Here is a 2086-nt window from a genome sequence, read left to right as displayed (position 1 = left end):
GGAATGGGAAACCTGACACTGCATGGCTCAAAATGCCCATCTCTTTGCAGCAGGCTGCTAGAGGTTGGTTCCTCTCCACACTGAGACTTCAGCACAAATTAGCAGATGCTGGAATTGCTGTAAGATTTGGTCTTTTTCTTCCCCAGAAAGCTTCTCTGAAAGTTAGAATTGTGAGAAGTGTCCCTAGCAAAATGACATAACCTTTCCAAGCATGTTTTTTTGTTGTGCAGTAGAGCATCGCCTCTCCACTCCTACCACCGGTGCGTTTAATCATCCCGTGACTGGTAACTCTGAGGATTATGAATGATGTGGATTTATGCCTGCAGTAACGACAGCTTTTTCCTTCTCTCGTCTCTCTCTTTAGGTCTGTGGGCATGCACGGCTGAGTGCAAGATCCTGGGCCACTCGGATCGCTGCTGGAGTCCCTCCTGTGGCCGAGCCAACCCTCACCCCTCTCCACATCCTTCGGCACCCCTCTCCACCTTCTGCAAGAGCACGTCCCTGCCCAGGGATCCCCTTCGCAGGGACAACTTTTATCAAGCCCAGCTGCCCAAAACAGTAGGGCTTCAGAGCGTCTATGAGAAAGTGCTGCACAGGGACTTTGACCGGACAATTACGCTTCTCTCTCCACCACGTCCTGCACGGCTCCCTGACCTTCAGGAGATTGGGGTGCCCCTCTTCCCAGCCCCCTCCACTAGATTCCTGGGCCCCCAGACTGACACGATTGAGAAAGCATAGCCAAACATGCTACCCCTCGAGTACACCCATCCCTGCGCGCACACAACTAGGTCACTCCTGAGAGCCTTTAAGTTATTGACCAGACCCAGTGTCATATGTGTAAATATGCAAGATGTGCCTTAAAAATGAAGTCGTTTGGGAAAGATTTCCAATCACATCAGTACTGTTTGATATTTGCAAACAAAAATATTGTTTGTAGTTAATGTAATTTTTATGAAATGTGCAGTATTTAAATTTCTTTTCATGTTTTCTACATTGGGGTTTATTTTTTGCTTTTGGTTCACCCATGGCCTGCCATTTTTTGTAGTGTTTTTAACCTGTATATTGTGTAATGTAATGTTTGTACATAATGAAAATTGGTTATATTTTTATATAATAAATACTTAAAAATGGGAATTCTTGCCAAAGGAACTGTCTGAAAGACACAATAATAACAATTAATAATAATATCTTGAATATGTAGAACCTTGTAAGGGAAATTCCTCTTTCACGGTGTAATAATAACCTAAGCAACCCAGTGTACTGAGAAGTTTGCCTTGCCAAATGTGACTTGTCTTTCTTGAGTCTGTGGTCAACTTAAATGTTATTTAATTGCCTTTGGTTCCTGTAATGTGTGTCACTGATAAACACTAATAAAGGTTTTGTGATGTGTCAGAGAAATCTGTTCATGGATTTCATGCTTCAGAGCATAGAGGTCTTTACAGGTCAACAGAAGTATTTTGTGCAGGGAAACAGAGTGAAGGAGCATGAACATGCTACATTTAGTCTTGTCCATCCTTTATCTCTGGCAATACCTCACTGGAGGTTTAGGTCTAGAGATTTTAATGCTAGGTGGGAGGGAGGGCTGTGTGATGGAGCTGGCCTTGGCTTTTCACTGCCTGGTCTGAGCTTTTCCAGCTTGATCCTTCACTGGCAGGAAGCAATGTAATTTTAGTGAAGCAAATGAAGCTGCGTACATCAACGGAAGCATTCGTGCTGTGCAAATACCTTTGCCTCAGCAGCCACTCGAGCACTTTGCTTTCTGTTCTGGCTGAGACACTTAGTCAGGCTGCATAGCTATGTGCTTATATATTTATCCCCTGTTAAGACAGCCTTCGTAAAGGACAGCAGCTTGTGTTTGTGGGCGTATATTTATACATCAAGAAAAAGGCACACAAACCAGAAATTATAGATGTTGATTATGTTGAGATTTCAACGATACATATTGTGCTCCTCCCTGAAATGACAGTCCTGAAGAAAAATAATAAAAGCTTTGAAATTCTTTCCTCTTGGGTTTTCAAGATAAAAGCAGATCTCAAATCTTTCTGCTGAAATCAGGTATAGAATAGCATTTAATGAAACAAACTGA

The 2086-nt window shown here is 42.8% G+C and overlaps 1 protein-coding gene across 1 annotated transcript in view; it reads left to right on the top strand.

Moving 5' to 3' along the window:
- PCDH8 (protocadherin 8) overlaps positions 1–1398 on the top strand; it is a gene marked incomplete at its 5' end in the record, with an annotated part of 3142 nt that extends 1744 nt beyond the window's left edge. The window contains one exon of the mRNA XM_009073157.1: positions 365–1398. Coding sequence (XP_009071405.1) covers positions 365–738 — 374 coding nt within the window. The remainder of the gene's footprint in view (positions 1–364) is intronic.
- Positions 1399–2086: the final 688 nt, after the last annotated feature.

This window comes from Acanthisitta chloris, unplaced genomic scaffold (genome assembly GCF_000695815.1).
Source record: "Acanthisitta chloris isolate BGI_N310 unplaced genomic scaffold, ASM69581v1 scaffold19974, whole genome shotgun sequence".
In the NCBI taxonomy this organism is placed as follows: domain Eukaryota; kingdom Metazoa; phylum Chordata; class Aves; order Passeriformes; family Acanthisittidae; genus Acanthisitta; species Acanthisitta chloris.
This window is presented reverse-complemented; position numbering and strand designations above follow the sequence as displayed.